This window comes from Typopeltis vanoorti, chromosome 13, assembly GCF_054136105.1.
Source record: "Typopeltis vanoorti isolate ZY-2024b chromosome 13, IOZ_Tvanoo_1.0, whole genome shotgun sequence".
Taxonomy (NCBI): domain Eukaryota; kingdom Metazoa; phylum Arthropoda; class Arachnida; order Uropygi; family Thelyphonidae; genus Typopeltis; species Typopeltis vanoorti.
The window spans coordinates 37,376,157-37,389,819 of record NC_143561.1 but is presented as its reverse complement, the minus strand read 5'-3'; the positions used below and the strand labels follow the sequence as shown (position 1 = coordinate 37,389,819).

The 13,663-nt window shown below is 36.7% G+C and overlaps 1 protein-coding gene across 11 annotated transcripts in view; it reads right to left on the bottom strand.

Moving 5' to 3' along the window:
• LOC150100053 (MAGUK scaffold protein DLG1-like) overlaps window positions 1-13,663 on the bottom strand; it is a 741,341-nt gene that overhangs the window by 47,609 nt on the left and 680,069 nt on the right. For all 11 annotated transcript variants that reach the window (XR_016549250.1, XM_090402768.1, XM_090402765.1 and 8 more), the window contains 2 exons: window positions 3,865-3,885; window positions 2,329-2,370 (listed from right to left, as the gene is read on the bottom strand). Coding sequence is in view for 10 of the 11 variants with exons in the window: in XM_090402768.1 (XP_090258894.1) it covers window positions 2,329-2,370; window positions 3,865-3,885 (63 nt within the window). In the remaining variant the exon portion in view is untranslated. The remainder of the gene's footprint in view (window positions 1-2,328; window positions 2,371-3,864; window positions 3,886-13,663) is intronic.

The following is a 13,663-nucleotide window of genomic DNA, read 5'->3' as shown; positions in this document are numbered from 1 at the left end:
TTCTTATGCTGATCCCCCCCCCCAATTCATTTCCCTGTATTGCAACTCTGTTCTCTCATTCTCCTCATACATGCTGCTTACATCACCAGTCATAAGCACTCCTTCAATGTCTCCTGCCTTACCCTTCTGATCTTTCACATTACTTCTTACTTCTTCAGATACATTCTTTACTCTCCCTTCCAGCAGAGCCTCTCTGGATGACTTCTTACTTCTTCAGATACATTCTTTACTCACCCTTCCAGCAAGAACCTCTCCAGATGACTTACACCAAAACCATTCAAATAGTCTATCACTTTTGCTCCTCAAACTCATCCCACCTTTCACAAACTACACTCCTTTCTCTTCACACATTCCTGTTAACATACCATCTGCTTTCTCTGCCTTAATTCATCACTGTTATGCTTAGGCAACACACTACCTTTCCTATTGCACTATTATCTTTTATTCTCTCAACAACTTCCTGACATCCATTCTTATTTCCAACCAAGTCATTCGTTCCTACTACCAAGTGTTTTGCTGGCTTACCCCTCATATCTAATGCCTTAATCACTCTGCTTATTCTACTTCCAAGTACCTTGTACATCCTCTCATTCACCATAGCTCTAATAATTGAATGCAATATCACTTGCGAGTCATTCATTACTTTTTTCTCTGGCCATCATTCATTCCAATCTTCTTCACTCATCCATATATACAGGGTGTTCGGGATAAATTTGACAGTTTCGTAAGGAAAAAGAAAATCTTCTTTGTATCTATTAAATTTAATGAATTGACAAAAAAACATTACAGGCAGAGTTAATTACAATACTATCAACAAGATTTACTCAAAATAACCACCATTAGCATCGATCACAGCTTCAATTCTGCTTCGGAACCTCGAACAAGCTGATGCTACAGTCTCCCTGGGAAGGGCCGCAAAAACTGTTTTAATTTTATCCATTAACTGGGCTTTTGTATTACTGGAAGTGCGATTGGTGTCTTTTTCAACTGCGCCCCATACAAAATAATCCATGGGGTTAAGGTCTGGGGAGTTTGGAGGCCAAACATTTGGACTGGTGAAGTCGTAGAAATTTTCAGACAACCATTTTTGACTTTTCCCAGAGGTGTGGCAAGGGGCCGAATCCTGCTGCCATACATACGGCCTACCATTGGCTACCCTTGTTATCCAGGGCTTGACTACAGTTAGCAACTCCACGAACAAAGCCCGAATTCCAATGCCAGGGTTCTTCAACACCTGTTCCTGCAGATTTGCGAGGAATTCTGCTGTACGAACGCAATCAGATCGTCTGCTAGGGATCTTTCTTCTTGCTACATCCTCGTAGTCACCATTGCAAGTCTCTAGTTCATGCCTGATTGTTTTTACTGTATTCAGGGAGCATTGGGCAGCAGTCGTAATATCCTTATTTTGATGGCGGGCACGAATCATCATGATACAAGTTATTCTCTTCCATGATTCAGGTGGGTTCCAGCTATCCATCCTTTCTGACATCTTGTATATGAATGAAGAAGGGTCCAAACTTTTAAATGAAGAGAAGTGTGTGTTAATACATGTAACTTACGGAAAAATATAATTAATTATAAATATGTCAAATTTATCCCGAACACCCTGTATATATATATATATATATTTTTTTTTTAAATCATAATTTTACTGACTAGGAACATATACACACACACACACACACACACACACACACACACACACACACACACACACACACACACACACACACACACACACACACATGTGTATGTGTGTGTCTGTAATTCTCTTCATTTTGCTGTGTATATACCTCATCTTCACCAACTCTGCTTTCAAATCTCACTTTTCATTATCATTCACTCTTACTCCCTTATCCCAGTTGCACAAGTTTTTTTTTTTTTTTTCTGTCAGCCCCTTGTTATCTTACTGTTAATTGCACTCTGGTTTCACCATCAATTTCACATGCTTTCTTCAAGTCACACACACATTCTTTCTCATTGTCTATTTCATTTACTATTCTATGTTCCTTGTTTATATTAAAACAGGCCTCATAATAAGCATGTCACACTTTGTGCTCTAAATTATTTTTTGCATTTTTTTAATCCAATAATGACCACTTTTGTATAATTTTTTTGCTTCTAGTGAACCAGAAATCATAAATATAATAACATTACTTATCACACACACACAACTGACTGAACAAAAAACTTAGTGTCTGCTGACTAAAAAAAATTAATTTTTTTTAAAGTTTACATTTAAAAATTACCAAAATGAAGTATCAAAAACTTGAAATATACAGAACTAGTGAACATGAAAATTTGTAAAGGAAAATAGAACAAGCTTACTGTTTGCTTCTGTATCACTGGTATTAGATGTGTTAAGGTTATCTGTAAAGAAAGCAAAGAAGCAGCTATAATATTACTATATTATTATGGTATTAAGATTATTTTTTTAACATAATCTGCATGCAAATCTTTAGACATGTTAAATAAGCATTCCAACATATAAATTTTTTCTAAATATAGTTTACAATTCACCACAATATGTGTATAATCAGAATCAGTGCAGCTTTTACTAGGGGTGACCATACATCATGGTTTATGTTTGTTATCCATACTGTCCAGTTTAGCATTTGTCCCTTTTTTGTTTATTTTTTAGTGTTATCTTCTCTTTCCTGACTTTTCCCAGTACAAAATAACTAGCACTTCTTGTTAAATACAGCATCAAAAGCACTTGGACACAAGCAGCTAGGAACAGTTAACTCCTTTAGGTAAGAGTGGTTTGAGAAATATTTAATGTTGCTGCCCTGCACATATTGAAAGTTCCTGCTGTTCAACCAAGCAAAAGAGCTCCCCAGTGTCAACTCTGTAACCACTCTCAACAGTTTAAAAGTCTCCATCATATCACCTCTCATTCTTCTATCCACCAAACTCTGCAGTCCACGTTTCCTCAGTCGATCCTCATAACTAACATTGTACAGTCCTAAAACTGTCTTTGTTATCCGCCTCTGTACCCTTTCCACAGTTAATTTATCCCCTTCAAATCCTGGGGACCAAATCTGAGAACAATAGTCCAAGTGTGGTCTGATCAGGATCTTATACAAAGGAATGATAACTCTTATCTCTGCAGGTCAGCATCCTTCTCATTATTGCAGCAATCCTCTGTGTTACCTTCACGACCTTCGCAATATGTCCCTTGAATTTCAGGTTTCTATCAATCATTAACCCCAGATCTCTTGTCTCCCCTACTTCCTCCAATAGAGCATGCAGCGTCCCATCGATGTGTCCCAAACCTCAAGACCTTATATTTTGCTGCATTAAACTGATACCCCGATTCATCTGCCCATCTGTCTAGCTTATTCAAATCCTCTTGCAGGACTACCACATCTGCACTATTATTAATAACCCTTCCCAGCTTCACATAATCCGCAAACAACTGAATATCCCCCGCAATCCACTGACGTCATTGATATAAAGGTTAAACGATATAGGTCCCAGTATTGAGCCCTGTGGGACCCCCCTTAAAACCCTCTGCCTCCTTGAAACTGCTCCACCATACACAACTCTCTGATACCTATCAGACAGCCAATCCTGTATCCAGTTGACCAATCTGACATCCAAACCCATGTGCTGCAACTTAAATATCAACTTATCATGTAGCACCCTGTCAAATGCTAAATCCAAGAAAATGGCAAGCGAGCTCAAGGGAGCCAACAAATTACTTTGAGAATAACTGTCATCGATAATAACTAATATCAAACTGTAAACTCTAAAGATTGAGCAGCTAATGTTCATTAGACATTAGAAATAAAGGATAATAGACAAAGACAATATATAAATTACTGTATAATTATCTATAAAAATTTAATTTTAATTACTAACCTTTTGTAGGTGATCCATCTCCTGTGGGGAGGAAAAATAATTTTTTAAAAAAGAAATAAAAAAAACAGTAATGTAATATTCAGAGAAAGATTAAACTTCCTGAAGAATAACTTCTTATTTCTATCCTTAAAATAGCCTAAGATATGAATTAAAGGTTATACTTCAGAAAAACTTTTCCATATCAGCATGGAAAATCAAAATAGAACAAGTAAAAACTTGCAAACAAACACTTCACAAGGAAAATTACCCTGAAATGGTTTGTAGAGCATATCAATTCTTGAATGATATCAGTATATTAATCTTAAATATAATGGTTCATTATTGGCTGTTATTCTTAGATTATATCATAACTTTTTTAAAATCAATCCTAAATAAATTATCAACAGTTAAAAATGGTCTTAGAGAATTTACAGCAAACTTTTCAGAAAATTATCAAGTTTAAGAACAAATTTAGGAATTCATGTTTGATTCTCATAATGACACCCAGTGCATTCTGAAAGTTATTTCTCAGACTTAGGTGTCTGAGAATTCTACCAGTCTTGCCATAAATACTGTTACAACTTCTGCACTGTCCACAGAATTGTGCAAGCTCAGTTCTGTTAGTAGTGCTGTGCATGTAGCTAAACAACTAGATTGAGAGAACCGCAATAGGATTTCACAAGGTTGGGATGCAGCCACCTGGTATTTTCAACATGGTAAAAAAAACTGGGATCAGTAGGATGTTTGTGTATTGGACTATTAACAGTTATAATGATACAGAAGACATATTGGATCACCAAAGAACATGTTGACTATGTTCTTTGGTGAGGGCTGTAATTTAGGACACAACAGCTTGTGAGGGCTGTAAAGGCATGTCTCCACAACTGTAAGAATGCAGAAAGTGATGTCATGAGAGATGAACATTTTGCAGAGAATGATGTCACGTACTAACTGATTATGGGGGGGGGGGAGCCTATTGTTATTCTACTGGACATTTCCTAACACCACAACTTATGCAGCAGAGGGTGATAAAATCAAAGGCACTTCTCCAGTGGTAGGCGAACAACAGACACAGAGATATCCTCTTCACAGATAAGATTTTCACCCCTGAAGAGTCATTTAACTGCCATAATGATTGCGTATATGCCCTGGCTGATCGCACCTAGGATTCAGAGAGGTCACCACCCCGTGTCAGGGGGAATATACAAGTTGCATTTCTGAGAAAAAGGGGTCAAAACCTCTGGCAAAGTGTATCAAGATACTGTGCTGGAACCTGTGGTACAGCTCCTGAACAACAACTTGTTTCATGGTAGGCAGTGGACCTTCCAACAGGACTTAGCACCTGCACACAAGGTGAGGACCACATAATAGTGGTTGGAGGTGAACGTGTCCGACCACATATATCACTATCTGATTGGGCCATCTGGAAGTTCTGATCTGAATCTTGAACTTCCAATTGTGATTAGAGCTTGAGAGAGAGTAGCCTGAAGGCGGATTTGGTGCAAGCAGTAGGAGCATTTCCATTGGATGTTGTGTGTGCTGCCATTGATATGTGGGCTCACCGACTTCGGGCAGGCATGAAGGCAAAAGGGGGACATTTCAAATAGTGAGTGCTGCTATATGCATGTTATACATGTGGTTTGTATGTGCTGAAAGCTGTAAATGATTTACTAATAGATTAAATGTTGATTCATGTACTGTTCAAGCTGTAATAGTATTTATGGCTAGACTAAATTGTTATTGAAATAAACAAAAATGGTCCTAAGTATTTACATCACTATCATGCTTTTCAAAGATTTAGGCCTAGAGTGGCCTGTTCCAGCCTTAGTATTTACATCCATTTTTTTTTTTTTTTTTTTTTTTTTAGAAAACTACCAACAAGTAAACATATGCAAGATCACACACCATGTATAAATTAAACAATGAAACTAATGCAGTTGCATTTCATATTTGTTAGCTATGCTGCATAGCTTTAGGACAACTATCCTTAGAAATAAAAGTGAAAACATAAATAAATAATAAAAACAAATAACTGGACTTCTCTGGATGATGAAAATGAATGTTGTCTTGATGTTCTCTATGTTTAGCTGCAGAAGAATGGCCTGCCTGCTCAAAATAGTTGAAGATTCAACATATACTTGCATAAGTAATGACTCAAGCCTATTCATAGCAGAAGATAAAAATACGTTAATTTTCAAATAGCAGATTAATTAATTCAAAATAGACAATTTGTCCAAGACTTCTAAATGGATAGTAACTCACTGAAGCATTTTTAGGTCATGTCGAGAGTCTGTATTCTTTAATGATATAATTAACTAGTTGGGTGTTATTGCCATTACTACTAAATGTTTCAACTAATGGTCTCAAGTTTTTTTTTTTTTTCAACTTCCACAAACGATAAGGTGAACGCCTATAGCACATTAGTAACCAAGGATGGGCTAAGGATTTTTATATTTTTTATTATTTTTTTTTTCATTTTATTTTATACCATGAGCAATTTAGATGAGAGAATGGACCCTTATGAATAAGTCTTGGAATGCTTCTCATAAGAGAAGCTGAATTTGTGAAGAGATGAGACTCAGCACAAATACACAAATGTATTTTAAAAAAACACGTCTCTATGTGTCTTTTTAAAATACACTGAAAATGTGAGATTACCATCTGTTTCTTAATCACCAACATATTTAGAAAAGGTAGCCAGCTGTTCCCCCTCAAGGGCTCACTTTAGTGAGCATAGGAATGGCAAACCTGAGGTACTTGATGCCAGACCATGCTTTACTTCATGTATCAATATACATCAGTTATATTATCCATAAACTGGTCTCACCCCTTCTTTCTTTTTTCTTGCTCCTTTCCCCCAATTCTATTAGAGCATGTGAGGGCTAGGGGTAAATCTTTCCTATTTTGCTATTTCATTTTGTCTTATGCAGTGGGAGTCTGCCTTCTCTCCTAGGGATTTGCCTCACCTAGTGGGCTGAAGTTCTAATGCACCTGGCCAATGTGAGACGAATTGGGACCAAAACTTCCCAGATATGTGGAAAGGGCCTGCATACAGAATGTATGGGGTCTACAGATCGGTACACTTGATATTGTCTGTAAAGAGACAGAGAGGTATAAAATTGGCATCATAGGAATTACATAGACAAGATGGAATGGAGAAGGTTACTTCGAAAGACAGGATGGTAACCTAGTTGTTTATTCAGGAGGTGACTCAAAGCATCATGGGGGGTATACTGAAGACAGTTCAAACAAGAGATCCCCTCTTGGTTATAATCCTGTTAATGGCAGGATACTTTACATTAGACTTAAGGCTCATCCTAACAATGTGTTGTGGTAGTTTATGCACCTCACACAGACAGGCATGATGAAGAGAGTGAGAAATTCTAAGAAGACCTAGTTTTGGAATGTCTACCAAGGAGAGTGCTTTACATCTTAGCTTTAATGAGAAAGTGGGAAAGAGTATGGGAGTTAAGCCTGAGTGTGGCACATTTGGTTGGGTGAATGTAACACCCATGGTGAGAGACTGTTGAAATTTGCCCATGCTAACAGATTAGTTATTACTAATACCTGCTTCCAGAAACATCCATGACGGACATCTAACAGTGATAGGATAAGCATCTCTGACGTGCATACTTGTCCTGGAGCAGATTGTGGTACAGGCCATCAGCTAGTAAGAGCCAAAGTGAGACTAAGACTCCAAAACCTTCCACAAGTCAGGCACATCCCACTAGACTGGATGTCAGAGTAATTCCTAGGTTCATAGAAGAACCATGAATTTGGATGGATGAACTTTTGGAGACTAGTGAGAAGAATTCACCTGAAATGCTTTGGGAAGGATTCAAGGTTATAATACAGGATGCAGCCAAGAAGTACCTCAGTCTGGTCAGCAGACCAAGAGACCCATAGATATCAGATTCAACAGGAGATTTTGAGTAGTTAAAAAGATAACAGCAATAAGGCCCCAGGTGCAGATGGAATCCCAGCAGAGTTAATTAAAGCCATGTGGGGAATGAAAAGATAAGAGTGTTTCATAGATTGATTACAAGGATAGGAGAGACAAGTTCATGGCCTAGAGACTGGAAAAAGTTGGTTTTCATAACCACTACATAAGGATATATGAAGGATTGCAAGAACTATAGAACTATTAGTTTAATCTGTCATGCAGCAATATTTTATTAAAGATCATTCTAAATAGGATTGAAGCCAAAGTTGAGGCAGAGATGCCTAAGGATGGTAATATGTTTCATAGATTACTCTAAAGCTTTTCACTGTGTTCAGAATGTGAAACTGTGGGAAGTAATGAAAAGAATGGGTTTTCCTCAACACACTATTAGGTTGATTGCTAACTTGTACAGTGAGCAAGAAGCCATGAACAGGTGTTGGATTAACTGATTGGCTTCCAATTGAAAAGGGAGTTAAGCAAGGATGCCTACTTTCTCCTTACCTGTTTAGTATCTATGCTGAGGACCATGCATGTAGTACTGGATGAGCTTAAGACAGGAAATGGGATAGGTGGTAGTACTCTTTGTAATGACAAGGACGAACTAAGAACAGAGAATTTCAGCTCAATCCTAGCAAGACAAAGATTATGGTTCTCAAAGGAAATACAGATAAGGAAGCTCCTGAGAAACAAATGTACCTTAATGGAGAAAGAATGGAGGAAATTAGCAAGTTCAAGTACCTGGGATCCATTATTAATGTGAAGTACTGCTGTTCGGAAGACGTCAGAAGAAGATTAAGAATGGCTAAAACGATAGTCAGAGACTTGTCTAGAATCTGGAAGGATGGATCTATCTGTACAAGAACAAAGTGGCAACTGTTTTTTCCAAAAGTGACCTATGGATGTGAGACTTGGAACTTAAAGAAGTCTGATAGGAAAAGGATAGCTGCTTTTGAGATGTGGTGTTACAGAAGGCTGTTGAGGAGATCATATACTGAAAGGTGGATAAACGGATGGGTGCTAGACAGGATTGGTAGAACTTTAAGGCTCCTTAAGGATATTGATGGAAGAAAGTTGAAATACTTTGGACACACTGAAAGGATGACTTCTCAAAACAGTAATAGAAAGTAAAGTTCCTGGAAAAAGAGGAAGATGTAGACATCAATTAGATGGATCGATGGTGTGTCTGGAGTGACTAATCTTAAGAGAGTTGAAGCCTACAGAAAAGCATACAACAGGACCACCTGGTGAGGACTGGTGTGTGGCATGTCACTGATCATCTGAATGATCATATGGCATCAGTTGATGTCAAATGAATAGATGGATGAAGACAGCTGTTGGATTCAACTTCTAAGAAAAATTTCATTTCAGCTCTCAGACTGGCATTGCGCTGCTATCTAACTTTGGCGTTCACAAGACCTTGAATGCATATGCAAGCCCAACAATAAAGAGATACATGGAATGTCTTCAAATATTAACATGTTAGCATTTTAATAATTAGATTTTTTTTTTCTCTCACAATGTTTGTTGGTATTTCTTTCATGTTATGCACCTAATGAAGTCTTCTAATAAGATGAAACGAGTTGTGTGGTTTATTTAAAATAAAATAGTGTTTCTATTTTTATCTCTTGGCTTATAGTCGTTTAATCTATTTCAAAAAGAGCCTCTGTAGCTCAGTTGGTATAGACGAAGCCCTCTGGTCGGAGAGACCTGGTTCGATTCCCGTCCAAGATGTGAGGAACCTTTATTTGGTCTCTTTCGACTAAAGGTGAGTTAGTCAGTCTCATATGGAAGTAAGGTTTTTTTTTTTCACCCAGAAACTCATGTTTTTCGTCCCCCAGAAAAGGCAAACCGGCCCTGTGAACACATGCATCTACAGACATAGGAAACTTTGGGAGGCATAGGACTAACCACCTTATCCTTGAATTACAGTTAAGAAATTCAAGGTGCCTAAAGTGTCAGTTAGTACCACTGGAAGAAAAATCTATTTAAAAAATATGTCTTCTCAGTCGAGTCAATCAGTTATATCATATATATATATTTACTGTGAGTAAACAGGGGCTTTTCTCGAGTATTATTTTATTTAATAATAACAATTTAATGATAAAAAACCTAATAATTATTATATTCTATAATAATGTTTTTGTAAATGAGAATAGTTATATATTAATAAATATATACATTTACTTTGAGCAAACTACTCTGAACTTCATTAGTGAATATTAGATAAAAGCAAGCAATGTTTCAGCATCATTTATGGTTCCAAGAAACAGGCTTAATCCTCTCTTAAATGTTGCTTCTGATTTCAATTGACAACACTAAAATTACTGTACCGTAATAAATAACAAACATTAGTGAATGGTTCTTCTGGGCATTTACCAGTAAAAATAATCAGCTGGAAACATGGAACAAGAGTAATTCTTCAAAGCAAGCTGCTTTATTAATTGGGCAATTAAGGAGAGGCAAGGTGACCAACAGCAAATTCTTCAAATTCAGGAATTGCAATAATGTATTGTGATCAATGTTCCCTCTAAGCTATGCATCTGTGGGCATATATGCACCAGTCAAAAACGGGGGACATACAGGCTAGTAACTGCACGTACAAAATTTTTGAATGTACTATAAAAATGAATTATGTGATAAATCATACTTGTCAGTTATTTTTATTTAGTAATTTCTCCAATATTACTCTAACAGATTCCAACTTAATACATTCTAATTAGTTACTTTTAGCCTTGATATTTGGGTGAAATGATGCTGACATCAGCAAGAGGCATATCTATTTAGAGTGTTTACTGTCTAGACCAGTGGTTCTTAACCTTTTCGAAGTCACGGAACACTTTTGATTATAAGAAAAATTTGGGGAACACCAAGAGCATTAGGGTCATAAAACTAACAATAAAAATATGCATGGACTTGCTTTTTATAAAAATGGAACTTATTTTAATGCAATACTTGAGCTTGTCGGCTTTCAGCAATATCAGGCCTAATATGCGATATAGTTACGCTCATCTCCTTGTCTATATTAGTAAGTCTTTCATGCGTTTTAGTTTTTATATGGGTTAATATTGAGAAACCGAGCTTAACTGTTCTTCTTCTTGTAATGAAAATTCACAACTCGATGTATTAACTGTGCCAAATGGATTTCGTATCCAGTCATAACTGTGTGTATTTAAGGAAGGAAAGTAACTTGAAATCTTTTCTTCCAATATTTTTCTGTTATAACGTTTTTTTGTTATACTTTTTCTGTTATAACAGAAATAATTCCCTCGACATTTTTATTCAGAGTAGCCAATTATACTCAGAACTGTGTCATCTTTCACTGGTGGAACACTTGTAACCAGTTTACGGAACACTGGTTAAGAACCACTGGTCTAGACCATGGTTTCTCGAAACTCTAACATTCTGAGAGATGTTGTAGGGGATCTGTTCCATGAGAAATCGTGATTAAATAAAAATAATAAATAAACATTATATAAATAATATATCATCTTCCAGAGTAAAAAGAGATTGAGAAAGGCTAGTCTAGACAGTAACAGACACTGGAACTCATGCAAATAGTGTTGGATTTTTTTAAACTACACGGATTTAAGCAACTTAATTGAGTGCTTGCAACATTTTTGGTTATATCTAGACAAAGAAAAGCAATGGTAATATGAGAAATATTACATTAGCAGTTTTAGTGCATTAGACTTTTAAATGTTGCTGTCAAAATTAAAGCAGAAAAGAACCACAAATTCATTTAAATTTGAGTGGTTGAACAAATTTAACATAATTTGTTTATAAACTGCATATATACGGTATTTAAGTAGCTGAAGGAGTAAGCATTTAGGTTGATCTTAAAAAAATTTATCAAGCAATGTACAAGATCTTTTAATGAAGGTATCTGTAATTTTAAGTGTATTAAATTAAGTTTGGATTGAGAGTTTCGCTACTGTGAGCACAGGCTACCACACACAGTGAGCCTGAGACTAGAAACCTGTGCACAAAATGTTTTTCATGTGCACGTGGGCTGGCAAAAATTAGAAGGAATATTACATGACTTGTGAAAGGTTAGGCTTATCTTCAGCGGAAGTGTGATAATAGTAAGAGTGGGCTTTATTAAAAATAAGCACATTAAGTCCAACAGCTTAGTTTGCACAGTTTGCATCATTCTAACTACATTGTAAAATCTCTGCATGTTGAGCCCATTTCCTCAAACAACCAAATTTTCTTATTAACAGATGCACCGCTGGCAATTTTTGCACTATAAACATTTTAGGAGTGTTCTGCTTCTTACTCTTCTGGGTTTCTTTCTTTTTTTTCAGCAACTTTCTGTGCTTCTAGCTCTAAGGTCTCCATTTGAGAGTTCTTCTTCCACAGCTTTCACTAACTGGTCTACTTCCTCATTTTTGTCCTCCAACTCTCTTTAGCTAGCATTATTTTTCACCAATCTCTTGTTACGTTTTGTCTGCTTAATGTTGTGAATGTATGACCATGTATTTTTAGCAGTTTTTTTTTTTTTTCAAATATTATATTCCTTCCAAAAAGTCTAAGGGTTTTCTCATCCTCAGTAACAGCAAAAACCTGAGCAAAAATATTTTGTAAACAAATGCCTTGAAGGCAGCAATAACAACTTTACCTTGGTCCAGAGGTTGCAGGAGTTAGATGGTATTCATTGAATGTGTTAATGAAATGATTGTCATAAGTTGAGGACTGACTGTACTTTGTACCCACCATTGTTTCCACCCCCCCCCTCCCACCATCTTCCTCTGTTTAATTATTATTATTATTACATGACACCTCCAGGGAGTCCAAAGACTCATCGAAGGAGGGCACCCACTCCACAACTCTACATCACTCAATCCAACTACAACGAATCACATCATCTACACTCAATCCAACTACAACGAACCACATCATCTACACCAAAGCCAACTACAACGAACCACCACCAGTATTTTCAAAGACAATCACAAGCATCCATGCCCATGGCATGATTCGAACCTGCAGCCTTTTGGCTTGTGAGCAGATATGCTAACTACTCGACCAACCAGGCTGGCAAATTATCTTAAACTGAAGCAAGAGAAGTGTGCTCTGGGAAAGTGAATACTATGCAAAAAAAGGTGCAAAAACACACTGAATGCACAGAACTGTGTGTTTCAGATTCTAGTGGCAGTGACATGCTGGAACTTTAGATGTTAAAAAAAAAAAAAAAAAACTGTCAGAAGATCATTCATGAGATACTATGAGATGGTTCAGGTAGGTCATCTCATTGCAGATGAGCACATTACTCCACAAACAGAATATGGTTCTGGACCACACTGCCAAACTATGTGATCCATGGCAAATGATGAACAACACTCTAGACAGCTTTGCTTGATTGCAATCCAAAGAGTTTTGCAAAATTATATGATATGAAGAGCAAGACAACAGTGTAACTTAACATGACAACTCTTATTAAATTTGTAAACTGTGAATGCATTACTTGCACATCAGCATCCACTTTGCATATGAAAGATATGTGTAAATATCAGTTTTCACATGGAAAAACCGGTTTATTCTCCAGTCCCATGAAAGGCTGTAAACCTATGGTTGGACTAAGGATTAAATAACCTGAATATTTCTAGAGACCAAATTTCCTCTTTGTCACGCTACTTTCCATGCTTCTAACTAGGGGATGGGATCTCTCTCAATGCTTTTTTTTTTTTTACTTTATTTTATTTTATTGTTTATTTTGTGAATTCCAACACCACAAAATTTTGCAAACCTATTGTACATTAGCACCACAACAATGGGCAAGTAATTAGAAAATTTGCAAACCCTACTGTAGAGACCAAATCTGAAACATTTTCAAGACTTCAGGCCTCGAATACAGTGGCAATGAAATGGTGGGCAATT